Genomic DNA, 26,664 nt, shown 5'->3' on the forward strand with positions numbered 1-26,664 from the left:
GCTCCAGTGCAGCTTGGGCCGGCCATGCAGTGCCGCCCGGCTCAGCCCTGCCCCTCCCGCCTCCCTGCCTTCAGCATGATGTTCTGGACCAACTGGAACGAGCAGCATCCCAGCATCATGCGAGCCACCCTGGCCGGCGCCAATGTCCTCATCGTCATCGACCAGGACATCCGGACGCCCAACGGGCTGGCCATCGACCACAAGGCCGAGAAGATCTACTTCTCCGACGCCACGCTGGACAAGATCGAGCGCTGCGAGTACGACGGGTCCCACCGCTACGTGAGTGCAGACCCCTGGGGCAGGGGGCCTTGCTGCGGGGCAGGGGCCGAGGGATGGGACCCGGGCCGGGCCTAGTGAGAGCTGGCTGGATCCCCTTGAAACGGGCACAGTGGAGCCTGGATCGGTGTTATCACCACGGTGGGGCAGAGTGGGCGGTGATGGGCACTGGCGGGGCAGCCGGGCCGACCCTGGGCACAGCCTCCTGCGAAGGGTAGGACCCTCCTAGTCCAGGGACTGTCCAGCGTTGGGGGTGGCTGCAGCGGTTGTTCCCGCCTGCCCCCAGCCCCTGGGCTAACGGTGTGAGGGCGCCCGGCAGGTGATCCTGAAATCGGAGCCGGTGCACCCCTTCGGCCTGGCCGTCTACGGCGACTATATCTTCTGGACGGACTGGGTGCGCCGGGCCGTGCAGCGCGCCAACAAGTACGTGGGCACGGACATGAAGCTGCTCCGGGTGGACATCCCCCAGCAGCCCATGGGCATCGTCGCCGTGGCCAACGACACCAACAGCTGTAAGGGAAAGGCCCCGGGCCGGGAATTCCTGCCTGGAGCCCCCCCTGCCCCTCACGCCCCCCTCACCCCGTCCCCTGGGCAGGCTGGGAGGGTTTGCTCCATAGAGACCCTGTCCCGGTCCCTCCCCAGCTCTCCCATCCTCTGGGCAGGCTGGGAGGGTTCACCCCAGAGACCCACCCCTGGTCTGTCCCGGGCCCTCCCCAGCTCTCCCATCCTCTGGGCAGGCTGGGAGGGTTCACCCCAGAGACCCACCCCTGGTCTGTCCCAGGCCCTCCCCAGCTCTCCCATCCTCTGGGCAGGCTGGGAGGGGTTTGCCCCATAGAGACCCCCCTCCCCCATGGTCCCGATCCCTCCCCAGCTCTCCTGTCCTCTGTGCAAGCTGGGGGTGGGGATTTGCCCCATAGAGACACCCCCTCCCGTCGGTCCTGATCCCTCCCCAGCAGGCTGCTGAGCCCCCCATTCAGCACAGGGGTCTGGCCCTGTCTCCCCTTGGCTCTGGGAACCTGCTGGCCAGTCCCAGCAGGAGGGATCCTGCACCCGCCCCTGTCCTGGAGCATTGGCTGGGGTCTCCGCGGGGCCTGCGTGTGACTCTGCTCTTCCCCTGCCCCCAGGCGAGCTGTCCCCCTGCAGGATGAACAATGGGGGCTGCCAGGACCTGTGCCTGCTCACCCCCAAGGGGCACGTCAACTGCTCCTGCCGGGGCGAGCGGGTCCTGCAGGAAGATTTCACCTGCAAAGGTGAGTGCCACCCCACCCCAGTCATGCTCCCCACGTGGAGGGAGCCAACCCTAGGAATAAAGAGGGGAAGGGGAGGCAGAAGAGGGGTGGGAGGAGGATAAAAGGGGGAGGGATGGGGAGGGGGCGGTGCATGGGGGCAGGGGTGCACGTGGAAGGGGGATGGGGAGGGCGCGGTGCCCATGGACAAGGGGTTCTTCCCAAAAAATTTTTCCCACCCCCAGCCCTCAACTCCACCTGCAACGTGCACGAGTTCGAGTGTGGGAACGGGGAGTGCATCGACTACAGCCGCACCTGCGACGGCACCGCGCACTGCAAGGACAAGTCCGACGAGAAGCAGTCCTACTGCAGTGAGGGCCTCTCGTGCGCGGCTCAGCTCCCCCCGCCCCGGCGGTTCCCCCCACCTGGAGCCCTGTCGGCTCTCCCCCCCGCCCAGCACCCAGTCGGACTCCTGGCCTGGCTCTGGGCTGGGCGTTCGGTCTCGTGGGTAGAGCCAGGACGCCAGGTTTCTGGGATGGGAGTGTTGGTTAGTGGCTGGGATGGGGGAAGTGGGACTCCGAGCTCCTGATTTCTGGTCCCAGCCTGGCGTATGGTCTGGCTTGGACAGGAGGGACTGGGATTCTCCTGGGTTCTCCCCTGGGCATATCACTTCGCTTCCCCGTGCCCGTTAACCAGGGCTGGGGCTCACTGACCACACAGACGGGGCGGCTCTCATAAAGAAACGGTAGCTAACGGGCGCTGGCGCCCCCCCAACGGGACCCCCCTCGTCTCTGAAAGCTTTGCACCTGCTACCCCTACACCTGACCTGCACGGCCGGGAATATTGCTGTAGGACTTCAGCATCTGAGCCGGGCACTTGATGGTGCGTTAGCCTGATTCTGAATGACCCCGTTCCTGTGCTCAGGGCAGAGCTGGGGGAGGCTGGGCCATCCCATGGGTGGCCTGTGAGCCCCCCTGACCCTGCTGTAACACCCTTCGCTCACTGTGGTCCCCCACGGGCAGTGGGAAGCAGACAGGAGCCGGCACGTGCATGGTGCCCCTTCGAACTGCAAATGGGGGGCCAGCAACCCCCTGAGCCCCCCAGCTCCCCTCTCCGCTCCTCCCCCGCAGGCAGCCGCAAGTGTAAGAAGGGCTTTCTGCATTGCATGAATGGGCGCTGCGTGGCCAACGCGTACTGGTGCAACGGCATGGATGACTGCGGGGACAACTCAGACGAAGTGCCCTGTAACAGTAAGCGATTCCCCTCCCTTGCCTGGCGCTCGCCTGCCGCGGGCAGCTCCTGCACCGGGCGGCCTGGCTCTGTCCCAGCTCCCCCGTCACTGCTGTCCGCCTGGTGCGTGACGGAGGCAGGGTTGGAGGGCAACGGATTGCCGGGTCAGACTCCCAGCTCGAGCCCCCCGCAGCTGCGTTTCAGACCTGGCCTCGGTGGCTCTCTCTGCGCGGCAGGGCAAACGGGAGCGGCTGGACCTTCCTCTGTCTGGGCTTGGCTTCTCCCGCCGTACAATGTGGCTAGGAATCCCGAACCATCTCCCAGCAGTCGGGGAGACTCGCTCTGCAAATACTCGTGCGAGATGCTTGTATTTTGGTCGGGGGGGGCCTAGCTGTAGTCATGTAACGTACCTGGAAAGAGAGAGACCCTCCGTCCTGAGGCAGTTTGCAGCGTACCTTGCGGCTTTGGGCTCTTTGTACATTTTGTAAGTAGAGGAGAGTTCAAATAACCCTGTGCCAAGGCTGCCCGGGCAGCTGTGCATGCAGAGTGTGGGCGTGTTTGCATGTGGGGGACACACATGTACACACACACACACGAGCATGGGGGTGTTTGCATGTGGGGGACACACGTGTACACACACACACGAGCACGGGGGTGTTTGCATGTGGGGGACGCATTTACACTCACGAGTGTGGGCATGTTTGCATGTGGGGGACACATACACTTACACATGAGTGCAGGCGTGTTCACATGTGGGACACATGTACATACACGTGCACCAGTGTATTTGCATGTGGGACACACATACACATACGTATACCCACACGTACACACTCGAGCTCCGGTGTGTTTGCATGTGGGGGACACATACACGTGTACACACACACAAAAGCATGAGGGTGTTTGCATGTGGGGGACACACGTACACACACGAGCATGGGCGTGTTTGCATGTGACACACACACATTTTGCCCAGAGGATTTTTGCAGCAGTCCCAAACTCCCCAATGTAAAGAGGAGCAGAGCCCCTTGTGGCTGGAGTCCGACCCCCACTGGGCACAGAGCACTAGTGAACACGGAGGCTCTGTTCCAAGCAGAGCCCCGGGAAGAGGCACCAGCTCACGTGGGTCCCCTGCTGGAGGGGCAGGGTTGGCAAGGCCATGCCCCCGATGCCCGAGAACAGCTGTTTTGGGCATGGCTGCTGCTGTGGCAGGAGGAACGTGGCGCCCTGACCAGGGTTGTGGCGGGTGCCCAGATCTGCGTGCCCCCTGTGCCCGTCCTGCGTACCGGGGAGAGGGCCCTCGTGCCATCCTCAGCTGGGTGCCAACGCCGAGCTGTCGGGGTGGTTTAGGAGCATCTGAGAACCAGGCTGCTTCGTGCCCAGCCCTGCTCGCGGAGCCCAGTGCACGAGCGGCCAGGTTCCCGGTGCTTCCTTCCCCTTGTCAGGCAGGGGTCTGAGTGTGGAGAGAAGAGGAGCGGAGTGAGGGGCCAAGATAAACACAGTCAGGTCGCTCCCGAAGTGTCCTGTCAGGCTGTGGGGGCAGCCAGTGCAGTGAGCGCGAGCCCCATTGCAGTGAGTGCGAGGGGCATGTGTGAGCCCCATTGCAGTGAGCATGAGGGGCGCGTTTGCGTGTGTGCGCCCCATTGCAGTGAGCGCGAGGGGCGTGTGTGAGCCCCATTGCAGTGAGCGCGAGGGGCTGCCCGCCGAGCCCCCCCGTAGCTCCGGTCTGTCCCCCTCGTTGCAGAGACCAGCTGCGCGGTGACGGAGTTCCGGTGCCGGGACGGGAGCTGCATCGGGAACTCGAGCCGCTGTAACCAATTCATCGACTGCGAGGACGCGTCGGACGAGATGAACTGCAGTGAGTGGCAGCGCTGCACGGGGGGGACCTCCTCTCGGCCTCCCGTTCCCTGGCTCAGAGCTGCCCCCACCCCCAGTGGGGAAGGGAAACCAGGCCCTTCAGCCCCCCTGTCCCCTGCCGTGACTCGCCCACCCCTTCCCTCCCGATAGAGTTGGAGCCAGGTTATTGTGTCCTGGGAACAGGCCCGGCCGCCCTGTCACTGCCAGGGTGCCCTGCGCAGCCCCTGACGTGCCACTTCCCAACAGGCTGTCAGAAGCACTTAGTGAGGTGCCGCGAAACGGGTGTGGGAGACGGGCAGAAGGGATTGGCCTGGCACCTGCAGCCGGCATGGGGGCGGGCAGGGCCGGTAGCAGGGGGCAGGCCGCAGGCTTCAGCCAGGAGTCACCACGGGCGGGGTGTCACGGAGTCCCCGGGCGATGCTCTGGAAGCCGCAGGGACTCTGGGGAAGTCTCCTTTCTGGGAGCAGCCTGTCCCCAGGGCAGGAAGCTCACACGGCTTCCACCTTCCTGGGTCTGACCTCGGAGCATTCAGCATCCCCTGCCCCTCCCTGCACTTCCCACAGCGAGTCCGCCCAGGCAGGGTCCTGGGGCAGCCAGAGGGTCCTGCCCCCCAACTCCGCAGTCAGACGGGACTCTCAGCCAGCCAGTAAAACAGAAGGTTTATTAGACGACAGGAACATGGTCTAAAAGGGAGCTTGTACGTACAGAGAACAGGACCCCTCAGCCGGGTCCATTTTGGAGGGCAGTGAGCCAGACAACCACGTCTGCCCTTCACTCATCGTCTCCAGCCAGCCCCAAACTAACTCACTCTCCAGCCCCTCCTCCTCTGGGCTTTGTCCCTTTCCGGGGCCAGGAGGTCACCGGATTCCTTTGTTCTCCAACCCTTTAGCGCTCACGTGGCGGGGGGGGCCAGGCCATTAGCTGCTAGGAAACAGGGTGTCGTCCATTCTCTGTGTCCAGACCCCTGCACTCACCTGCCCTCTAGGGCTCTGCAACGATCATACACCCTTATTCCACCGCCTAGATACTTAAGAACTGCCTAGGGGAAACTGAGGCACCCCCACACTATTCAGAGAAAACATTAGGAACAGTCCCACTTCGTCACACGGGGGGGTCTGCACGTCATCCAAGGCAGTGAGGGATGTTCTCCCCTGGCAGTGACAGAGGAGGGTTGTGATGGGGGAGGAAGGACGTGTGTGTGTGTGTGTGTGTGTAACTGTTGAGTGCTTGCACTGTGTGTGTGTGAGTGCACAGTGTGTGTACCTGTGTGTGCGTGCACTTTGTATGTGTGTGCATGCACAGTGCACGTGTGCATGTGCACAGCGTGTGTGCCCATGGGTGCACTCGGGTCTCAGCGGTTCCCCCAGTGGCTCTCTGCTGTCTGGGCCGGAGCGTCGGTCTCCCCTTTTGGGGGTTGTTCGGGAGCTGCCCCTCCAGCCAGGGCGCGGGCGGCACAGCTGCTCCCCGGGCCCAGCTCAGCTGCCAGCCGGAATTGTGAGGGTGCAGACGGCGGAGGGGACTCCCCTGCCAGGCAGAACGCGGGGCGGGGGTGGGTGGTGGCTGGGAGCTGTGCCCCAGCCCGCGAGCCGAGGGAAGTAGCCACTCTGGCCTTTCCTGTAGGCGCCACCGACTGCAGCAGCTACTTCAAGCTGGGGGTGAAAGGCCTGACGTTCCAGAAGTGCGAGCACACGTCGCTCTGCTACGCCCCGTCCTGGGTGTGCGACGGAGCCAACGACTGCGGCGACTACTCGGACGAGCAGAACTGCCCAGGTGAGCGCGGGGCATGGCCGGTGACGGGATGGGGCCGGGGAGCTTGGCGGGCAGGCTCCAGTGGTGCCCAGCCTGGCACGCCAGCAGGGGCTGCTGGTCCCCAGCTGGGTGGGGGGGCAGTCGGGTGGGATTGGGGTGAGGGGGTGGGGAAGGAAATGGCGCAAGGCTGTGCTGACAGCAAACGATCGCGGACCGGCACGGGGAGAGGCGTTCCTGCCTGGGGAGCTCGTGACCGTCCAGCCCCAGGGGCTGGGTGGAGGAGGCACTGGGCTGGGATCGGGTAGCCATTCCCTGCTCTGCCCGGCTGGCCTTGGGTACGTCCCTGCATTTCTGGGCCTCCGTTTAGTCTGTCTCTCGGACGGAGTCCAGGCAGCATCCCAGGGCCTCCATTTCGCAGCGCCCTGAGGCCCCTGTCCCGGTCGGGGTCCAGCCAGCACACCGGGACGCCCCTCTCAGCTGGGGTGCAGGTGCTACCATAATCCCCATTAATGGAAGAGAATGTGAGAGGGGGGTTTCTCTGGATGCCCCTTTGACCCCACGCTGCGCCGGCTGACGGAGCTCTATGCCAGGGTTGGTGTCGCTCTGCAGAGCCGAGCCCAGGGTTAGCTGTACGGTGTAGCCAGGCTCAGCCGGTGTCACCGAATCAGCCCTTGCGCCTTTCCTGCCCCCGCCCCAGGAGTGAGGAAACCCAAGTGCCCGGCTAATTACTTCGCCTGCCCGAGCGGGAGGTGCATCCCCATGACCTGGACATGCGATAAGGAGGACGACTGTGAGAATGGCGAAGACGAGACACACTGCAGTAAGCGTGGGGAGCATGGGATTGTGGGAAGGGCAAGGATGGGCACCCCAGGGGGAGCATGGGATTGTGGGAGGAAGAACATGGAGGGGACAGACTGCAGTGAGCGCCCCCCCCAGTCGCGTTATTCCCAGTTCCTACAGCATGAGTGAGGTTTTAAATCTCTCATATCCCTGGCCCCCGGGCAATGGACCACTCACTCTCCCCTTCCCGGGACTGGACGCTCTGGCCCAAGGCATTTAGCGCAGACCAGCCCTTGGCTTTTTCCTTCTCTAAAGAACAAAGATCCAATTTCCCAGCCTCGGCTTTACATTGCCGCCAGCACAGTGGCCCCTTGCACGTTTGTGCACATGGTCTCGTGCGACAGTTTCACGCTTGTTTCAGGGCTGAGAGGTGACACTGACAACCGTGGAGTTGACAGCCGCCTGAACGGAATGATCAGGGTGGTGTTAGACATCAGTCTGGGTGAGGGTCCTGCTGGCCTTCAACTCGGGGCGGGGCGCTGGAGCCCCAGTTTTGCTCACTCAGAACCTATCAACGTGGAACTTCCACATCCAGCGCACACCGTCCCCATGATCCTACTGTGCCCATCCCCATGGGGTCTAGGCGCCACCTAGCGTAGAACCAGTGCTATCACCTGCCCAGCCGCTGCTCAGCCCCGTGCCCTGAGCCCCAGCAACAGCCGCAGTCACACGGCCGAGCGTCCTGTCCCCCTTGTTCCCTTCCCCGAGCTCCTGATGCCGCCCTGACCGCCGGCTCTCCCTCCCCTCCCAGATAAATTCTGCTACCCCGTGCAGTTCGAATGCAACAACCACCGCTGCATCTCCAAGCTGTGGGTGTGCGATGGAGCGGACGACTGCGGGGATGGCTCCGACGAAGACAGCCGCTGCCGTAAGCCCGTCTCCCCTGCCGGGAGGGGGCGGGGGAGACCCAGCAAGAGGAAGAGAGCCTGGCGGAAGGGGGCCAGGGGTGTCTCTTCGAAGTGCAAAGCCAGGGAGCCATATCTTATCCTTGGGGGAGTAGGGACTAGCGGCTAGAGCAGGAAGGTGGTCTGAACTCCTGGGTTCGTTCTGTTCTCAGCTCGGGGAGGAAAGGGAGGTCTAGTGGTTGGAGCAGGGGGGCTGGGAGCCAGGACTCCTGGGTTCTATTCCCAGGTCTGGGAGAGGAGGGGTGTCTAGTGGTTGGAGCAAGGGGACCAGGAGCCAGGACTCCTGAGTTCTGTTGCCGAATTCGGGAGGTGAGTCTAGTGGTGAGAGCAGCAGAATGGGGAGTGGGGACTCTTGGGTTCTGCCACTGATTTGCCAGGTGACCTCCCTGTGCCTCAGTTTCTCCATTTGTAAAATGAGGGGGGCTGGCTCCACCTGTCTGTGAGGGGGGAGTGAATCAGTCACTAGGTTGCCAGTTGTTCTGAGACCCTCCACTAGAGGGGACGGTGGACGTGCTGCCTATTTCTATGGCGGGGCGAGGGAGCGACTGCCGGCAGGATCCCCGGGGTGGGGGAGGCTTCACACCCAGGCAGGGTCCTGACCTCACAGACTGCTTCGGGGATCATGTGAGACAGCCCCAAAGGGGCCCAGACCCGAAAACTACCCGGGGTTCAGCCAGGCGAAGCCGAATGTCGCCCCCGCGCACGGAGCCAGGGCACCCCTTACGGCGTGTGCTGAGCTCACCCGCTGGGAACTCTCAGGGTAAACGGGGATGAGGTGCCCAGGCCCCTCACTGCGCTGGACGCAGCCTCTGTGGGGGAGCCCTTCCAGCACCCCCCATGCTGCCTCTCTCTCAATACCGACGTGTGTCTAGCCGCCCCGTAAGCCCTGCTCACCGCTCTGTCCCCCCCAGGGCTGACCACCTGCAGCTCGGGGTCCTTCCAGTGCCCGGGCACGTACGTGTGCGTGCCAGAGCGCTGGCTCTGCGACGGAGACAAGGACTGTGCCGACGGCTCTGACGAGTCCCTAGCTGCTGGCTGCTGTGAGTCGCCCTGTGGCTGCGCTCGGTTCGGGGGGTGGGGAAGGGAGCCCCTGGGCCGGGGAGCCAGCAAGCCGGGGAGCCCCTGGGCTGGGGAGCAGTTGACTCCGGTGCTGTCACCCAGAGGCTGCAGCGGATCGGGCAGCGCTGCTCGGGAGTCAGGCTGCCTGGATTCTAGTCCCGTATGACCTTGGCCCCGCCCCCCGCAGTCCCGTGCCTCAGTTTCCCTCTCTACACAGGAGCAGGTGACCTTTCTCCGAAGGGGGGGAAGGGGTTGTGAGGCAGAGCTGGCTAGTTTGCCCTGTGCCTCCCAGCCTGGGCCCCTGTGTGAGGGCTGGGGACAGTTGCGGGGGGCCTGGCCGCGGGGCCCTGACCAGCGGCTCCTCGTTACAGTGTACAACAGCACGTGTGACGAGCGGGAGTTCATGTGCGCCAACCGCCAGTGCATCCCCAAGCACTTCGTCTGCGATCACGACGACGACTGCGGCGACGGCTCCGACGAGTCCCCGGAGTGCGGTGGGTGCCGGCGTGGAACGGGGCGCGGAGCCGGGGCTGCCGTCCCCCCCCAGCCCAGGCTCCGCGGCTCCTGGCTCCGAGCGAGACATGGGGCCGGGCGGGGGAGCCCCAGGTCCCACTGCGTTGATCAGAGTGGCGGGTGAGGCTGCGCGAGCTGCCAGCCCCTGCGGAAAAGGCCCCGCCCAAGCGCCAGGGGGAGGCGAGGTGCCAGCCGCCTCTGATCCTGCCTGGGCCATGCCCGAGGGGATGCCCTGCTCCCCGTGCGCCCGCTCCGAGCTGGCCTGACCGCGTCCCCTCTCTCCGCAGAGTACCCGACCTGCGGCCCGCACGAATTCCGCTGCGCCAATGGCCGCTGCCTCAGCAACAGACAATGGCAGTGTGACGGGGAATTCGACTGCCACGACCACTCGGACGAGGCGCCCAAGAACCCACGCTGCACCAGCTCCGGTAGGTGCCCGGGGACGGGCTCCGGGGACTGTATCCTGAGCCGTCGCCGGGGTTTCCTGCCCCTTCCCTCACTTGCAGCCCAGTGGGCTCTCCCGTGCTTTGGCCCTGGACTCAATCCCTTTCTCCCCTGGCCAGCAGGGGGCAGTACGCCCAGCCCTGGGCGTGGCCCTGGCTGGTGCACGGGGAGGGCTGTTGATGGGGTGCCTGGGGTGACGCCGAGGGCGGCCTGTGGTGACCCCCGGCTCCCGCCGTCCTTCCAGAGAGCAAGTGCAACGACTCGTTCTTCCTGTGCAAGAACGGGCGGTGCGTGCCCGAGGGCCTGCTGTGCGACAACAACGACGACTGCGCCGACGGCTCCGACGAGCTGAACTGCTTCCTCAACGAGTGTCTCAACAAGAAGCTGAGCGGCTGCTCCCAGGAGTGCGAGGACCTCAAGATCGGCTATAAGGTTGGGTCGCTGGGGGGCGGGCCCAGCCTGCGCCGTGGGGCTGGGGAAGGGCAGGGCCGGACGTCCAGAGGGTCGAGCGAGCCCTGCTCCTGGCGGCTCCGAGCGGGAGTTGGGGAGCAGCTGGCTCTCCACTGGGCTATTCCAGCGTGTGTTTGTTCACCATTCATGTGTGCGCAGGCCCGGTGTTTGTAGAGGGGAGTGTGGACTCACTGTTTGTGCAGGTGTGTGCCCAGGCACTGCTTGTGTTTACCGTGTCTGCCCGCTTGCTATTTTTGCATCCCTTGGCTGTGTATTTGTGCGTGTGCACGTTGCATGCGTGTACCGTGATTGGGGGCGCTCACGCCATTTGTGCGTGCCCGGTTTGTGCCCTGGGGTGTGCATGGTTGGTGCGCGCGCGTGTGCCCCTCCATGCTGCAGGGACGCTCCTAACTGCTTCCCGCTGCCTCCTGCAGTGTAGATGCCGGCCTGGGTACAGATTGAAAGACGATGGGAAAACCTGCATCGACATTGATGAGTGCACCACCACCTACCCCTGCAGCCAGAAATGCATCAACACACTGGGAAGCTTCAAGTGCCTCTGCATAGAGGGCTACAAACTCAAGCCCGACCACCCGACCAGCTGCAAAGCCGTCACAGGTGAGAGAGCAGCTCCCCGGGGCACCTGCGCCGAGGGGCTTTGCATGCGGGGGCCGGGGATCAGACGGAAACCTCTAGGTTTGCGGAGGATCTTGCCGTGTCCAAGGGGCTGGGCGCTTTGTTGGTATCTCTGCACCAAGGAGCTCAAGGAGCGTGCCCCCGTCAGGTCTGGACTGGCAGGCTGCAGGCCGGGCAGCCGGGGTTGCTTTGCCGTGTGCTCTCGCTGGGCCGAGCCAGCACCGCGCCAGGGAATCTAGTTCCCCTGGCGGTTTTGCTGGGTGGTTTCTGGCTGATGGCCGTTGAGCAGGCTGGAGAAGTCCAGGTTCGGCCTGCCGCAGTGCAGACCTCCGTGCCTTTGGCCGGCTCCGTTCGGAGGGTTGGTGGCCGTGAGGGCAGTTGCCACCAGCTGCAGGGCCCGTGCAAAGCTGAAGACAGCATTGGAGTGTCTCTGTGCCTGGGGAGGGGGGGATCTGACCCCGTCTGACGCGTCCCCTGTCTTTCCCCTGCAGACGAAGAGCCCTTCCTCATCTTCGCCAACCGCTACTACCTGAGGAAGCTCAACCTGGACGGCTCCAACTACACGCTGCTCAAACAGGTGCTGCTGGGAGGGGGCGTCTGTGCCATCTCCACTGGGCAGCCGCTCAGGCGTGGCCTTGAACTGGGCTTCTCCAGTTGGGGGTAGGGTGTCCCCACTGGCTCCTAGCGTGGAAGCGGTGTCACCTGAGGGGGATTGCACCCCTCCTCCCCGTCAGGTTTGGGGCTCAGGGAAAAGGCTCCCTTGGTTTAAGGGCTGCTCCTTGGAAGCCACTGGGGGGGCCTCCCTGATTGACACCAGCTGAGGATATTTGGGCACCTGGAGGCCCCAGCCCAACCTGCAGCCGTGCAGGGTGGGTGGGTGATGGACCCTCCTGCCACCTCCACTTTGCCCTTGTGCCCCAGACATGCCCGCTGCTCAGGGGAGGGGGAGAGGCTCCGTCTCGCTTCCTGCTGTGAGCGCTAATGCCAACCTAGCTTGCAAAGGAGCTCCTTGGTAGCTGGCTGCAATATGGTAGGCCCTATGCAAACAATAGGACTGTGCTGATTAGGACTCAGTGGGAGTCTTGTGTCCAGTTCTGGGTGCCACATTTCAGGAAAGATGTGGACAAATTGGAGAGAGTCCAGAGAAGAGCAACAAAAATGATTAAAGGTCTAGAAAACACGACGTAGGAGGGAAGATTGAAAAACTTGGGTTTGTTTAGTCTGGAGAAGAGAAGATTGGGAGGGGATGTAACGTTTTCCAGTGCATAAAAGGTTGTTACAAGGAGGAAGGAGAAAAATTGTTCTTAATCTCTGAGGATAGGGCAAGAAGCAGTGGGCTTAAATTGTAGCAAGGGAGGTTTAGTTTGGACATTAGGAAAAACTTCCTAACTGTCCGGGTGGTCAAACACTGGAATAAATTGCCTGGGGAGGTTGTGGAATCTCCGTCACTGGGGATTTTTAAGAGCAGGTTGGACAAACCCGTCAGGGATGGGCTAGATAATACTTAGTCCTGCCATGAGTGCAGGGGATTGGACTAGACGACCTCTCGAGGTCCCTTCCAGTCCTGTGATTCTATGATTTCAATAGCTCCTTGGTAGCTGGTCCATATACGGTAGGTCCTACGCAAACAATAGCTCCGTGGTAGCTGGTTACGTCCATGGTAGGTCCTACGTAAACATTGGCTGTCCTTGTTTTAAACCTCTCGAGTACAGAGGCTTGGAATCATGGGTGGGGAGGGGCAGGAGGTGGCTCAGTTTTTCAGGAAGGCCCAGTTAACCAGCCGTTGTGGCGGTGCCCCCTTTGCCATCCCCGCTGGCCAGCGAGGTGGCAGCAGGACGAGGCCTAATGTATCTTCCTCGCTGGCTCCAGGGGCTGAACAACGCCGTGGCTCTGGACTTCGACTACAGGGAGCAGATGATCTACTGGACGGACGTCACCACGCAGGGCAGCATGATTCGCCGCATGCACATTAACGGCAGTAACGTCCAGGTGGGCACTGGGCTCCCCCTGGGGTGCCCTCTTTGGGGGACCCGCACCCATAGCCCCTGTGCTCCCGGCGGGGGGGGCCTTGCGTTCCCGGGGGAGTGGGGTGGGGCTTCCGGGCTGGGCCGTGCGTACCTGGGACGGGGCAGGGTTCTTGAGTGGGGAATGGGGCGGGATCTTGAGTGGGTCCCTGGGGAATGGGGCAGGGTCCCAGGGCAGGACCCACAGTCCTGGAGGGGAGGGGGTGGGACGGGGCAGGGTCTCTGGGGGGGTCCGTGTTCCTGGGGAATGGGGCAGGGTCCCAGGGCAAGACCTACAGTCCCGGGACGGGATGAGGGGGGCCAGGACAAGGTCTCTGGGCGGGAGCGGGGCAGGGTCCTCTCCGTGAACAGGCCCTGACTTGTCCCGTTCTCCCAGCAGGTCCTTCACCGCACCGGTCTCAGCAACCCCGACGGGCTGGCCGTGGACTGGGTGGGCGGGAACCTGTACTGGTGCGACAAGGGCAGGGACACCATCGAGGTGTCGAAGCTGAACGGGGCCTATCGCACGGTGCTGGTGAACTCAGGGCTGCGGGAACCGCGGGCGCTGGTGGTGGACGTGCAGAACGGGTGAGGGGGCACGGCCAGGTCTCACCTTTCCCTTGTTCCCGGACACAGGACGCTCCGAGCTCCCTTCCGTGGGCTTGCGGATCGGCCCCGGTCCACGGCACCCCCTAGAATTTCTGTTCTGAGCGGGGAGCCTGGAATCAGGACTCCGGGGTTCTGTTCCCGGCTCTGGGAGAGGAGTGTGAGCTAGTGCTTGGAGGAGGGGATTGGAGCAGGACTCCTGGGTTCTGTTCCCACTCCCAGCTCTGCCTCTTACATGCTGGGAGATCTCTCTGCCGCTTGGTGACTCGGTTTCCCCTCCTGTACGGCGGACAGAAGGCCGCTGTAGCAGGACTCTTGGTGCCTTTTTGGTTGACTCAGCCTCTCCCGTTGCTGTTCCCTTTGCACCCCAGTTACCTGTACTGGACAGACTGGGGCGACCACTCCCTGATCGGCAAGATTGGGATGGACGGCACCAATCGGAGTGTCATCGTAGACACCAAGATCACCTGGCCCAACGGCCTCACCCTGGACTACATCAACAGCCGCATTTACTGGGCCGATGCCCGGGAGGACTACATTGAGTTTGCCAGCCTGGATGGCTCCAACCGGCACATCGGTGAGGCCAGCTGGGAGCTGCAGCTTTCTGTCAAACACAAATGGTTTTAGCACGGGACTGGGAGCCGGGACTCCTGGGTTCTCTTCCTGGCCTGGGAGCGCGGGGGTGTTGCCTAGTGCACAGAGCAAGGCACTGGGAGCCAGGACTCCTGGGTTCTCATCCCAGCTCTGCTGCCGACTCTCTCTATGCCCTTGGGAAAATGACCTCCCCTTTGCTTCTTGCCTCAGTTTCCCTATATAGGAACCAGGGATGAGCTGTAGCTGCTGTGGGATTCATGGAGAGCCATGCTGCTGTAGTGCAAGGCAGGTGCTCATCCCCTGCTTCTCAGGAGTGCAGGGGGATAATTAATGGTGGTGCATCCAAGAGCTCGTGTATTAATATTAAAGTCTTCTTAAAATCCCCTCCCCTCCACACTTCCAGTCCCCGGCTTGAGTGGCCTGGCGGCCAGGGGGCCAAGTCCCGTAGGTGACTCAGCCGCAGGGGATTGCAGTGTCTGGCCTGTAGAAGGCGCCACGTGCACACCTGGAGTCGCGCGGCGGCAGTGCTCCGTCCTGCACAGCGGGGTTCCCCGTGGGGAAGGGGGCTGCGTCCCTGCCTCGTCTGAGCTGCCCCCTCTCCCCACAGTGCTGAGCCAGGACATCCCGCACATCTTTGCGCTCACCCTCTTTGAGGACTACATCTACTGGACCGACTGGGAGACCAAGTCCATCAACCGAGCTCACAAGACCACCGGGGCCAACAAGTCCATGCTGATCAGCACGTTACACCGGCCCATGGACATCCACATCTACCATGCCTACCGCCAGCCAGACGGTGAGGGGGACGGAGCCGGCTCAGCAAGGGCGGGGACCGCGGCCCTGTGGGAACCAAGGCACAAGGCTCCCTGATTTTACACCGTCTCCCCCCAGGGGGTTCTGAGGGAGGGGTGGGGCCCAGCTGGCGCAGTGGGGGTGAGCGCCCAAGGCTTTGGCATCTGGATCCCATCAGTGGCTCTAGTTAGAGACGCATCCTCATTCCCAGCCGCCCAAATGGCGGGCGGTCACTTGGGAAGTGAGTTGCCAGGTCTCAGTCTAGTCCCTGTGGTCAGCAGCCCCAGCCGGGTTTGGCCCCCAGTCCCACACTTGCCATCCAGTGTCTGACCTGCTGGCCGGGCTCTCTCCAGCCCGCACACACTTGCCCATGGGGTCTGGAGTCCGGTCGGGACCCGGCAGGTGGATCAGGATCTAGAAGGGATGGCCGCAGAGTCGCTACTTGCTGGGTCTGCCCTCGGATCAGCATGGACCCCGCTGGAGAGACCGCTGCCCCCCTCCGCTTCCCGTGTGCACGGCTCCGAGGGGGGCGCCCCGGATTGCATGGGGCTGGGGCACACCAACTGGGATCCAGACCCTGTGCGGAGTAGGGCTGGGATGAGGGTGAAGAAGAGACGGTGGGGGAAGAACATGAAGGGCGAGGGGAGACATACAGCGAGGGAGGGGGATCACCTGCAGAGTGGGGGTCAGGAACCAGCTGCTCCCCCAGACAGTCTCCCCGCAGAAACTCTTACCCCAGCGCACTCTCCTCTCCCCAGTCCCCAGCCACCCCTGCAAAACCAACAACGGCGGCTGTAGCAACCTGTGTCTTCTGTCCCCGGGCGGCAGCCACAAGTGCGCCTGCCCCACCAACTTCTACCTGGGCAGCGACGGCAAGACCTGCGTCTCCAACTGCACGGCCAGCCAGGTAACCCGCCCCTCGGGCCGTGCCCGCTGCTGCCAGGGCCCCGTGGCGCTGGGAGGGTGCAGCTGCATCCCCGGTGTCTACATGTAACCGCCGCGAAACGCGGAGGCCGGAGCCTCTCTTACTCCCGGCCCCCTGGAGATGTGGGGCTGAGGCTCCAGAGAGGGGAGATGTGCGGGAGTCATCCCGGCTGGGGGTGAGGCGGAGCGGACAACTAGCCCTCTTGCTCTCCATGAATCTCGCTGGACAGGGGGTAGGGCAAGTGGAGAGACCCATAGGGAAAAGCTCCCTGGGCCCCATTGGTCCTGGGGGTCGCCCCCATGCCGCTGCCCCCAGGTCCTGCGTGGAGCCGGCCTGATGACCTCGTGTCTCTGCCACAGTTCGTTTGCAAGAACGACAAGTGCATCCCTTTCTGGTGGAAATGCGACACGGAGGACGACTGCGGGGACCGCTCGGACGAGCCCGAGGATTGCCGTGAGTGCTGGGGGGTGGGATCCCAGTACAACCAGACCCAGGCACTGCACCGTCCACCCCCGGGGCTGAGCCCCCATTGGTGACCCCAAGGAGAGGCACAGGGGCCCCTGCTGCACTGCCAGGCACCACCCGCTCGGAAGGTGGGGTGGGGTCCCCTGCTCCTGCAGCCGCCACTCCCAGCATGGCTCCCGGCGCCTGTGCGGGGACGAAACATTGAACAGGCTGGGGATGAAATGGATCCTTTGCTTAGCACCCGCTCCAGCCCTGACATCCAGTTACCCCGGGCTCCCGGTTGGCTTCTCGGTGAGATCTGCCAGCCGCAGAGCCCCGGGCAGCCCTTCCCGAGGGGGGGGGTCCACAGTGAGAACCTCGCTGAGCGGCCTTGTTAACCCCATCACCCCCAGGAACCAGAAGGTTTGTGAGTCAGGGGAGTTCGTTCCATCCCAGCTCCGCTCTCCTCGTAGAGCCCTAGGGGCCACCTTGGCAAGGGATTCAAAACCCGGCCCTACTACTGCCTGGGGAGCCGAGAGCACGGCACAGCCCCCGGCGGGGGCCGGGGTGGGTCTCTGAAGCTGAGCAGAGCTGGGCCTGCCGACTGCCTGGTGACTCAGCACGGGGCGCTCGTCTCTCTGAGTCACTGCTGATCCAGGGGTGCTGTGCAGAAGGGGGTGCACAGGTGACTCAGCAGGGGGCGCACTCCCCTTGGCTTGGCTGGCCTATGCAGCTGAGTCCTCAGACTTGGTTGTTAACGAGCCCAGGTGTGACTTGCAGTAATAGGGGGTTTAATGGCCAGTGCCCTACAGCTCCCTGGAATCTTCCTCCTGCTTTTAATTACAGACGGGAGTCTTCTTTGCTCCCTCTCCTCATTGGCTGTGCAGCGTTGCGGCGTGCTGTTAAACAGCAGCCATGCTCCACCCCAGAGATGGCTGTATTTCAGTGATGGGTGAAACAATTCATATCTGAATTTTGTAAACAAGTTCTGGGCCAATTTCCTGCCACCTCTGCAGCCCTATTGACTCCAGTGTGAGGAGTGCCTGTGTAACATGCTTCCCCGCGCTGTGGGATAACAGCCTACTGCTGCTCTCAGCTAATGGGGCTGCTCCTTTGGCTCATGCAGTAGGGGCCTGTGCTCGTGGTGCTGGCAGTCCAGGGTCCCTGCGGCAGCCAGGTTTGCCCTGTGTGCGTCTCCCAGAGCTATGGAAATGCCGGGGTTCATCCGGCGCGAGGCGTCACCACCTCCCCTCTCTCGCCCCCAGCTGAATTCAAGTGCCGCCCAGGACAGTTCCAGTGCTCCACCGGGATCTGCACCAACCCGGCCTTCATCTGCGACGGAGACAATGACTGCCAGGACAACTCGGACGAGGCCAACTGCGGTACGGCCCCCGGACGCCTGGGTCCCCAGCAGGGCTCCTGATCCTACAGTGTCCCAATAGCAGCAATGCAAGTCCAGGCGAGGAGTGAGTTCTCCCCTCACTGTGTCCCCTTTTCTGTCCAGATATCCACGTCTGCCTGCCCAGCCAGTTCAAATGCACCAACACCAACCGCTGCATTCCTGGGATCTTCCGTTGCAACGGGCAGGACAACTGCGGGGACGGCGAGGACGAGAAGGATTGTCGTGAGTGACCTCCCCACAAGGGATACCGTGGCGCTGGGGGGGGCCTCCTGCCTGCGGGCACTCATGACTGCGATCGATCACCACGTGACTGGGGGTGGGGGGCTTGCTTCCTCCCACCGCTCTGCTGTCTGCAGCACGGACAGCCCTGCTTTCTGTATCCCTGCTGGAGTCGCTGCTGTTCTGATTCAGATAAAGGCTTACTCCTAATATCTAGTAGCCATGAGTTCCACAGGTTACAAAATAGCCAAACAACATTTCCTCCTGCCCGTTTGAAAAGCACTGCCTTGTACCCATCCTCTCGTCCCCCAGAGCTGACTGGGGGCTCAATTAGCCTAGGTGTTAATTGGAAAGGGCTTGTTCCTGCTTTTGAGGCCAGAGGTAGGGACTCCTGTGTGACGTTCCCAAGCTGCCCATCACGTCACTGTGGGAAAAGAGGCTCGTGATTATCCCGGCCGTGACTCAGAGGCTGCCGTGGCGTCCAGGGGCATTGCTGGGTACTTTGCCCCAGGCCCCGAAGCCCGTCTGCGCTGGGGGGTGATCAAAGGCAGAGCCCCAGTTTCTGCTGCAGGGCCACCCCCGACTTCCCTTTCCTTTGTGCCCCCTACGCAGCGGAGGTGACCTGCGCCCCCAATCAGTTCCAGTGTGCCGTCACCAAGCGCTGCATCCCCCGCGTCTGGGTGTGCGACCGGGACAACGACTGCGTGGACGGATCAGACGAGCCTGCCAACTGCAGTAAGGAGCAGCTCCCCCGGTGCCGGGGAGGGGGCGGGGCTGGCAACCCTGGAGCCTGCGGCGTCCTACCCCACCTTGTGCCCCAGCTGAGCCCCATTCAGGCCTGGGACAAGGGGGCTGGCAGGGATGGAGGCTTTGTGCTGGGGCCACCTGGCCCGCTGGGATGTAGACCGAGGACCCCAGAGCTCTGTCCTTCAGCCACAAGGGCTGCAACTTGGGGAGCCCTCGGGGGGGGGGGAGGGGGGCAAAGATGGGGGTGCTGGCCCACGCTAACCCCCCTCTGCCTCTTCTCCCCCACCCCCAGCACAAATGACATGTGGTGTGGACGAGTTCCGGTGCAAGGACTCGGGCCGATGCATTCCAGCGCGCTGGAAATGCGACGGGGAGGACGACTGTGGGGACAGCTCGGATGAGCCCAAGGAGGAATGCGGTGAGCGGGTGGCAGGGCCGGGGCGGCCGGGCTGAGCGGCTCTTGCAGCTCCTGCTGCATACCGGGGACTGGTCTCCGCAGATCAGGGGGTCTGTCACCAGGTGTGGGGGGGCTGATTGGCTCTGATGGGGGTCACGGCTGCCTCTCTTGTCCACCGTAGATCTGCTCATGGCACTTGGGGCGGGGCACCTGCATTCAGCGCTCCCGCACCTACCGGGGTGCCTGTCCCCCCAGGCGGGCAGACGAAACTGACATTGTTTTTTTTTTTCCCATTTCACGGCCCACCCCATTCCTGGCCTCTTCCCTTCTCCCGCCCCCCCCGCCTTTCATTGCAGACGAGCGCACCTGCGAGCCATACCAGTTCCGGTGCAAGAACAACCGGTGCGTGCCGGGCCGCTGGCAGTGCGACTACGACAATGACTGTGGGGACAACTCGGACGAGGAGAGCTGCAGTACGTGCCACCGTCAGCCCCACGCAGGCGCGGGGGGGGGGGGACGGGATGGCCTCCTCCAGCCTGGGGCAGCCTGCGGCAGACGCTGAGTGTGGCATGCAGGCGTGGGCTGGTCCTGCTGCTGGAGATCAGACTTCGGGGGGAGGCTGGTTGCTGTGGGTGGAGACAGGAGGACCCCGCTGGGCTGCCCTCGGGTGGGTCAATGAGCAGATGCATATGGGGCTGTTTTCTTGCAAGCTGTGTCAGGGGCCTGCCCTGTAAACAACGTGTCTCCAGGCTTCCCGGCTCACCCCCCCCCCGCGCGGTCTGTTGTGTGTCCTGGAGAGAGACAGAGGAAGGTGATCCCAGCACTGGGACGTGCCCGGTCTGTGCACCATGCCAGCTGAACTGCTGAGGAAGGGGTGTATTTCCATGAGCACAGCCTTCCCTTCCCCAGCATGGCTGCCCTTAAATCAGTTCCCCGGTGTCTTGGATCGGGTGAGCTGAAGTGCGACGTCAGAGGATCCGTGCGGCCATTGGCACGAAATCACTTTTGGCTAATCTGCTTGCACGGCTGCATCAGTAAGGTGTGATTTTAAACCGATGGAAGGCTATGTCTCCACCAGACGCAGGGATGCCTGCCTGAGCCGGGAAGCACGCCTTCCACTCCCGTGTGGACACACCTGCGGCTGACCCGTGGCAGGAGGCCATCTGGACACCCTGATTGCAGTTCAGTGGAAGCCGGTTAGGATCAGCTTGAACTGAAATCAGAGCGTCACCATACGGGTTGGCACCAAGCGAACTAAACTGATTTAACTGATCCACTGTGTATGTGCGTAGAGACGAGGCCTCACCCAGTCAGTCAAGGGAGACAGACTGCATAAACCGGTTCTCAGTCCTTGGTCCTTGCCCCTCCAGTCTCCTTCCAGTCTTTAGGATGTTTTTCTTTTTTCTTTTTTGTTGCTCTCATGTTGTGTATTTGAGTTTGTGCCATTTCACCTCATCTTACGTTTTTCTCCATTTTCACACTGTCGTTACGGGGCGCTCAGAGGTAGGTTCCTGCCAAAATCTTCTTAATTCCATTTTAAGTATTCAGTAAATAAATAAACAAACAGACCTGGCGCAGAGGGGATGCGGGGCGGGTGGGAGACCGACCTGGACAATCATTCTGAACATGGTCAGCTGAATCTCCCAGAATCTGCTGCCCCCAGGCACAGAGAGAGGAAGGGTTAAATATTACCGCATCTGGAACCAACCGGGACCCATGCATGTCTCATATTTAGCTCCAAGTTCTACCCCTGCCCCATATGCTTCTGCAAACTGACCCAGATTAGTCTGCTCTCCACAGCCTCAGCCCCCGTCTGCACCTCCCCTCCCACCCCCTTGATGCCTCCAGAGTGGACATGGCGCATGATCTCCCTTGGGTGGAGCAGGAGATGGGGGTGAAAGTAATCCAACAGGTTCCTCCAGGCTGGCGCAGGGCCTTGGGGCTGGCAAAGTAATGAGTTGTGGGGGCGGGAGCAGATCCCCGTTCCGAGCGGGGATTGCTGTGACCTTCAGAGCGGCTCCGTGACACAGCAAGGGAGTGCCAGGAGACACGTCGGGCCCACCATGACAGCATACCCATTGGCACTCCCTGCGTTCCTGGGCATCACCCTGCCGGGCCCGAGCTCTGCTGCGGGAGCCAGCAGCTCTGAGGTGCAGCCTTAGCTCTAGGAGATGCAGCTCAAATGTGTTTCACCTGCCCCACCGCCACCGGGGGGTGGCAGCCACACGCAGCGAGTGCACGAGAGCCGTAGCCGCTGACGGGTCAGTCTCGGCCTGTCCCCGGCTCCTTCCACATGGGGGACCCCAGGGGCGTGGGGATTAGAGATGGCACTGCAGCCGGAGGGGGTAGCTAGAGCTGGGACTGTCCCTCCCTCCCTTCCCCCCTCATCACTCTGGGGAAGCTGGGATGGTTTTGGGGCCGGGGCTGGCATTTGAAGTTAATATGAGCCATGCGCCTCTCTGGCCATTTCCCCAGCTCCGCTTCCTCTCCCACTCCCCCGGCGCCGCTGAATGTGTGTCTGTGTCCGTGCCCGCCCGCCCGGCGAGCCGTGCCGCTCACCGGGGATATCCCCGTCTTCTCTCCCCTCTGCCTCCAGCGCCCAGGCCCTGCTCAGAGAGCGAGTTCTCCTGCGCCAACGGGCGCTGCATCGCCGGCCGCTGGAAGTGCGACGGGGACCACGACTGCGCCGACGGCTCCGACGAGGTATGGACGGGGAGAGGGGGCGGCTTCCCCCCGCCAGCCAGTCTCAGCTCTGGGGCCCAGGCTGTTGCAGCTGTCAGCAAGGGGGGCGCTGGGTGCCAGCGGGGCTGTGGCCTCCTGCTCATGTGGAACCAGGCTGGCACCTGGGTAGCTCGCGACGCCCTGGGGCTAGGTCCTCTTCTGCCAAGCCCACCCCCCATTTTTGCCCAGGCGGGGTTATCTGCAGGGCTGCGTCCTGTCTCCCGGGGCCCTGCCGCTCACCCGCTGTCTCCTCCCGCCTTGCAGAAGGACTGCACGCTGCGCTGCGAGTTCGACCAGTTCCAGTGCAAGAACGGCCACTGCATCCCCATGCGCTGGCGCTGCGACGCCGACGCCGACTGCATGGACGGCAGCGACGAGGAGAACTGCGGCACCGGGGGTAACCGCAGCACGGCCGGAGGGCTCGCCCTCCCCCACGTCCTGGGCCACGCACACCACCCCGTGCCTGGCGGCCGGGTTAACTCTGGAGCCTAATGAGGGAGCCAGCCGTTCCGGCATGGAACCACGCGCCCCACCTGCATGTGCCGTCGGGCATTTGCATTGCAGGGCCGTGCCTGCCAATAAATAAAGGGCAAGAACCTGCCCTGGGGTGTCTGCCCCCCAGATCCATGGGCCTGCTGTGGCTGTATGGGGGGTGCTGCCCCGGGCCTGGGATCAGTCCCCTGGGCTCCTTTCCGATCAGCCAGCCGAGGGGGCTCCAGCAAGCTCCTGCCCCTGTCCTGCCCCCGGGTGCAGCCCACGAGCGCGGGCCCTTACGCGCCCATCTCCCCCTCCCTGCAGTGCGCACCTGCCCCCTGGACGAGTTTCAGTGCAACAACACCCTGTGCAAGCCGCTGGCGTGGAAGTGCGACGGAGAGGACGACTGTGGGGACAACTCGGACGAGAACCCCGAGGAGTGCTGTGAGTGTCCCCTGTCTTGCCCGGCCTCCTGCCCCCTGGCTAACCGCATCCACGCATGCGGGGATGGGGGGGGAGTGCTGCTGGAGGGGGCGGGGCTCTGGGAGGCAGGAGGGCGAACCTTTTGGAAATGAAGCCGCAGCTGGACGGGGTAGGCGGTGCCCTGAGCTGACCCAGAGAATCCTCGGTCTTGTCTGGTGACATGATACCCCATTGCCAGATTTGGGGGCAGGAAGGAATTTGATCCCCGGTCTGGTTGGCAGGGATCTGGGGGAGCAGAGAGTTGGGAGGTTAGCGTGGGGGGAGCACTGGGTCAGGGGCGGGAGCCTGGCGGCCTTTTGCCACCCTCTGCCCCATGGGGCATGGATCACCTGCTGTCCCACCCAGGCAATTCCCTGCCATCTGAGCCTGGGGGCCTGGAAGAAGGCAGGTGACCCTGGGGGATTTCCAGAGAGTTTTGTGTCAGACCGGTTTGGAGTCAGGTTCTCCAGCCGGGCCGGGCCCTCCAGTGGAGTCCGAGTCCTGGCACCTGGGCCTGTTTGTGGTGGGGACGGGGCTGCGCAGCGTGGGACTGACCCAGGCCGGGGCGTCTCCATTCACCGGCTCCGCCTGTCTGTCACCGGCGCAGTGAGATTCCAGTGCCCGCCCGGCCGACCGTTCCGCTGCAAGAACGACCGCGTGTGCCTGTGGATTGGGCGTCAGTGCGACGGCATTGACAACTGCGGGGACGGCACGGATGAGCGGGACTGCGGTGAGCAGCCCTGAGGTCACGGCCACTAGCCCGTTCTAGAGATGGGCGGAGTCAGGCCCGGGCAGGATCCCCACCTTAGCCATGGCCACAGAGCAAGTCACGTGTAGAGCCAGGAACAGAACCCAGGAGTCCTGGCTCCCAGCCCTCTGCTCTAACCACTAGATCCCTGTCTGCTCCCAGAGCCAGGGATAGAACCCAGGAGTCCTGGCTCCCAGCCCTCCACTCTAACCACTAGATCCCGGTTTGCTCCCAGAGCCAGGGATTAAACCCAGGAGTCCTGGCTCCCAGGCCCCTGCTGTAATCACTAGCCCCCGCCCCCCTTCCTGCACTGTTCCCCATTGTATCCTTCCTGAGGCAGGGAATGTGTGTCTGTGGGGCCGGGGACAGTGGCGCTGAGCCCCCAGGGCTGCTCCCCTGCTCTGGTCTCAAGCCCACTGCTCTGCCGGCCCCACAGAGTCACCCACCGCCAGGCCCAAGAGCTGCAACCACGAGAAGAACGAATTCCTCTGCAAGAACAAGAAATGCACCAGCGCCCTCCTGCGCTGCAACTTCTTCGACGACTGCGGGGACGGCTCGGACGAGGAGCAGTGTTCCCAGGGCGGTGAGTGGGCTGTACAGCCAGTCTCGCTCGCCACAAGTTGAACTAGTTCACAGGCTGGATTTCCGTTCAGCCAGGGACCCCTCCCCCAGGTCAGAGTCCTTCGGGTGTCCATTGATGTCCTGAGCAGAGAGATGGGAGAAGGAGAGGCGAGTTGAAGATCATTGTCTCTCATTTTTATATCACCCTCCCTCTTTGAGGGTTACCCCCACTGGGGGGCGGCGGACGTGGGGGTTGAACTCTCTCTGTGAGGAAATGTTAATTTCTTGTTTACACCTTCCTGCTGCTGAAGAACGGTTGCTAAAGCTGGTGATAGTTCTTTAACACCCGTCTGGGGTGCTAGCATGTCTTTGTCTCTGAAAAACTAGTTTGCAGCTGCTTGTCTGAACCTTGGAACAGGTTATAACAATGATACATAGTAGAATCTTATAATTTCATGTACAGGAAATAGATAGACATATTGTACCAGGACAATAATGTTCAGCAGATTATGAGTTTTCAGATGATCTCTCACAAGGCATTCTTTGTACAAAATTTATCATAGTCTTGTAAAAGTGGCGACCATAATACTACAGACGGTCACAGAGGGCAGGGCTGGGCTAGCAGGGGGCTGTGGGTCAGGAATGAGGGGCACCAGCAGGGCTGTATTTGGGGAGCCCAGGAGCCTAGCAGGGGCTGCGGGTCGGGATTCTCCCAGCAGCCCTCTCCCTCCAAGGTTTTGCTCTGTCAGGCCTGGGACAGTGTTCCCAGGAGGCCTGAAGTCTGCTCTCCTATTGAGGTCCCACGTTCGCCCACAGATGCCACCCGGGGGGGAGGGTGCCTGCTCCGGGGCAGCGCGGCAGTTGGTACAGTCCTTGGCCCCGTGGCCGCGCCCTGACGAACTGCTTGGCCCTGTGGCCGCGCCCTGACGAACTGCTTGGCCCTTTGTCCCCTATGCAGATCCCAAGATGTACGGCTGCCACACCAATGTGACCATGTGCGGGGACGAGGCCAAGTGCGTCCAGTCCCAGACGGCCGTGTACTGTACCTGCCGCAGTGGCTTCCAGAAAGCCCCCGACAAAAACACCTGCCAAGGTACCACGCCACGGGGTGCAGGGCTCTGCCGGGGGGGAGGGGCAGAACAGAGCCCGGCCTGGCCTCTGCCTCCAGGGACCGGGGCTCTGCTGAACTCCCGAGAGGGACCGGGGGCTTGACCATGCTCCCCACGGGTACGGGGCAGGTTCGAGGAATGGGGGGTTGCCTGGTGCATAGCAGAGTCCCAGGGCCATGCCCAGCTGTGGCCACCAGTGCCTGCCTTTCCGGGGACAGTCTTGTGAAGGAGACAAGGGCAAGATTTCCCAGAATGCCCAGGGACTCTGGGGAAGAGGGGCCTGGTTTTCAGCTGGCGGGTGCCAGGAGTAGGACCCAGGTGTCCTGAGTCCCAGTCAAGTGCTTCACCCACTAGACCTCAGAAGCATGTCCCGTGAACGCAGCCCAGGTGGGGAGCAGCTGACTGGCATCCTGACCTTGGCCTGGCGGATGGCATGGGCAGTTTGGGCACCACGTTCCCGGAGCTCTCCGCAGACAGCCCATCCCTGGCCCAGCCTTGGCTCCCCAAAGGTCCCGTCACCGCCAGGTAGCTGCCGCTCTCCCTGCGTGGGAGAACTGCCGTGCTGAGCATCTGGGGGGCATGGCCCAGGTGGCAAAGGCATGATCCCTGGCGCCCGAAGAGTCCTGGCCAACACCAGGAGAGACCGGCAGGGCACTAAGGCTCAGCTTCTGGGCCGGGGCTGGGGTGCTCACGAGGGTGGAGCCGGAATGGGGTCGAACGCAGGCACCCCTGGACCTTTGGCCTCAGCCCACCTTACCCTGGAGCTCGGAGCTATTTTCTGCCAGCCCGTGGTTCCCGGGAGGGGCTGTATCGCCTGCCCCCGTGCGGCACCCTCTGCTCTCAGGTAGGACGGCCCTTGTGGGCCCCCCTGCCCCGTCGCAGCTCCCCCGGTCCCCTCACGGCCTGTCTGCCTCTGATCCCCTCCCAGACATCAACGAGTGCTCGACGTTCGGGACCTGCTCCCAGCTCTGCAACAACACCAAGGGGTCCCACGTCTGCAGCTGCGCCCGGAACTTCATGAAGACCCATCACACGTGCAAGGCGGAAGGTACATGGGGCGCGGGCGGTTTGGAGGCGTATCCAGCTGAGCTGACGTCTCCCTGGGACCCCAGCTCCCCCCTCTCCATCCCTTCCTGTCCCTGCACCCCCAGCATCTGTCCCACGCGGCCCTGGCAGGATCCGCCCCATGGTGGGAGGGCGCTGGGCTCCGCCCTGGCCCCTCCGCCCGTCCCTGACTGATGGAACGAGCCAGAGCCGCAGCTCAGTCCCACTGCC

At 63.0% G+C, this 26,664-nt stretch overlaps 1 protein-coding gene across 3 annotated transcripts in view; it reads left to right on the top strand.

Annotated features, from left to right (window-relative positions):
- The window catches only part of LRP1 (LDL receptor related protein 1), a 177,105-nt gene that overhangs the window by 141,525 nt on the left and 8,916 nt on the right, over positions 1–26,664 (top strand). For 2 of the 3 annotated variants that reach the window (XM_037883672.2, XM_043532632.1), the window contains exons 43-75: positions 75–279; positions 596–788; positions 1,401–1,526; positions 1,748–1,873; positions 2,633–2,752; positions 4,477–4,590; positions 6,210–6,359; positions 7,036–7,158; positions 7,930–8,046; positions 8,995–9,123; positions 9,514–9,636; positions 9,943–10,083; positions 10,344–10,531; positions 10,984–11,167; positions 11,677–11,762; positions 13,055–13,174; positions 13,586–13,776; positions 14,166–14,371; positions 14,996–15,184; positions 15,939–16,087; positions 16,465–16,558; positions 17,815–17,931; positions 18,054–18,173; positions 18,783–18,905; positions 19,210–19,335; positions 19,671–19,787; positions 21,911–22,017; positions 22,300–22,432; positions 22,834–22,953; positions 23,579–23,701; positions 24,156–24,302; positions 25,239–25,373; positions 26,318–26,437. In XM_037883672.2, coding sequence (XP_037739600.1) covers positions 75–279; positions 596–788; positions 1,401–1,526; positions 1,748–1,873; positions 2,633–2,752; positions 4,477–4,590; positions 6,210–6,359; positions 7,036–7,158; positions 7,930–8,046; positions 8,995–9,123; positions 9,514–9,636; positions 9,943–10,083; positions 10,344–10,531; positions 10,984–11,167; positions 11,677–11,762; positions 13,055–13,174; positions 13,586–13,776; positions 14,166–14,371; positions 14,996–15,184; positions 15,939–16,087; positions 16,465–16,558; positions 17,815–17,931; positions 18,054–18,173; positions 18,783–18,905; positions 19,210–19,335; positions 19,671–19,787; positions 21,911–22,017; positions 22,300–22,432; positions 22,834–22,953; positions 23,579–23,701; positions 24,156–24,302; positions 25,239–25,373; positions 26,318–26,437 — 4,562 coding nt within the window. The remainder of the gene's footprint in view (positions 1–74; positions 280–595; positions 789–1,400; positions 1,527–1,747; positions 1,874–2,632; positions 2,753–4,476; positions 4,591–6,209; positions 6,360–7,035; positions 7,159–7,929; positions 8,047–8,994; positions 9,124–9,513; positions 9,637–9,942; positions 10,084–10,343; positions 10,532–10,983; positions 11,168–11,676; positions 11,763–13,054; positions 13,175–13,585; positions 13,777–14,165; positions 14,372–14,995; positions 15,185–15,938; positions 16,088–16,464; positions 16,559–17,814; positions 17,932–18,053; positions 18,174–18,782; positions 18,906–19,209; positions 19,336–19,670; positions 19,788–21,910; positions 22,018–22,299; positions 22,433–22,833; positions 22,954–23,578; positions 23,702–24,155; positions 24,303–25,238; positions 25,374–26,317; positions 26,438–26,664) is intronic. The other variant, XM_037883673.2, reaches the window with a different exon arrangement.

The sequence above is a fragment of the Chelonia mydas genome, chromosome 20, assembly GCF_015237465.2.
Source record: "Chelonia mydas isolate rCheMyd1 chromosome 20, rCheMyd1.pri.v2, whole genome shotgun sequence".
NCBI classification, from domain to species: domain Eukaryota; kingdom Metazoa; phylum Chordata; order Testudines; family Cheloniidae; genus Chelonia; species Chelonia mydas.